The sequence below is a fragment of the Trichechus manatus genome, unplaced genomic scaffold (assembly GCF_000243295.1).
Source record: "Trichechus manatus latirostris isolate Lorelei unplaced genomic scaffold, TriManLat1.0 scaffold00023, whole genome shotgun sequence".
Classification (NCBI taxonomy): domain Eukaryota; kingdom Metazoa; phylum Chordata; class Mammalia; order Sirenia; family Trichechidae; genus Trichechus; species Trichechus manatus.
Window position 1 is genome coordinate 23,473,010 of NW_004443959.1, and position 940 is coordinate 23,473,949.

Consider the following 940-nt stretch of genomic DNA (forward strand, 5'->3'; position numbering starts at 1 on the left):
TCTTTTTCTTTCACTCCCCAGGCTTGAATGAGGCTGAGAATGTCTCCAGATGATAAGCAGAGCCCAGCAATATTTTAGCGGCCTCTAATGTCTCCATCAATGTCACATCAGGAGTGGATATGGCCAGGCTGACATTTAGACTTTAAAACCCATGTGCTTCACCTTTGCAATGCTCTTCTCTGAAATCCACTGAAATTGGTTCAGAATTAGACCCTTAACACATTTTTGGTCCATTGATGATATAATTTTAACACTTAATGAGACTTAGAAGGCCTTGAAACCAAGTCACTCTATTTCTGAATATTAATTTCACATGACACAGATTTCTTAATGGGATTGGTCCCTTAATTATGGTTTTAAATGAGCCACTCTGTTTTCCTTAGCGGATGATCTTTTGAATGCACTACAAAGAGCTGACAAGTCCTAAGTATTTATTACCAGCAGTTCCAAATATCAGCTCTGATTATTTCCAAGTAATGTATGTATTTTAATTATAATGCAAAGGTAGGTCAGACCTTGTAGACAATTAGGAAAATCAGTGCTTTCTTTAGGAATTCTTTGGATGTTGAATTTAGCATCAACTTTTCTCTCTGCAGCAGTTCATCTGGAGGGAGATAAAGAAATTGTGATTTATCAGGATGACCTTGAAGGTAAGTAGCTCTTCTCCATTTGAGTTCAGCTGCTGATACCCTAGGGATTTAGGATTATAAGTAAAGAAACAAGAGATGGAGAAAAAAATGTTCACCTGGTAGGCACACTCTTTACATGCAAAAATAAAACCTACAAGTCAATCCTGCAAGCTTAATGTCTATAAAAACAAACAAACAAACCAAACCCATTGCTGTCGAGTTGATTCCGACTCATAGTGACCCTATAGGACAGAGTAGAACTGCCCCATAATGTTTCCAAGGAGCACCTGGTAGATTTGAACTGCCGACCT

At 38.2% G+C, this 940-nt stretch overlaps 1 protein-coding gene across 2 annotated transcripts in view; it reads left to right on the forward strand.

The window, feature by feature from the left end:
- The first annotated feature begins 114 nt into the window (after window positions 1-114).
- Window positions 115-940, forward strand: part of LOC101342990 (myomesin-2) — a 68,009-nt gene continuing 67,183 nt past the window's right edge. For both annotated transcript variants that reach the window (XM_023728313.1, XM_023728314.1), the window contains exon 1: window positions 115-650. In XM_023728313.1, coding sequence (XP_023584081.1) covers window positions 563-650 — 88 coding nt within the window. In that variant the 5' untranslated portion in view covers window positions 115-562. The remainder of the gene's footprint in view (window positions 651-940) is intronic.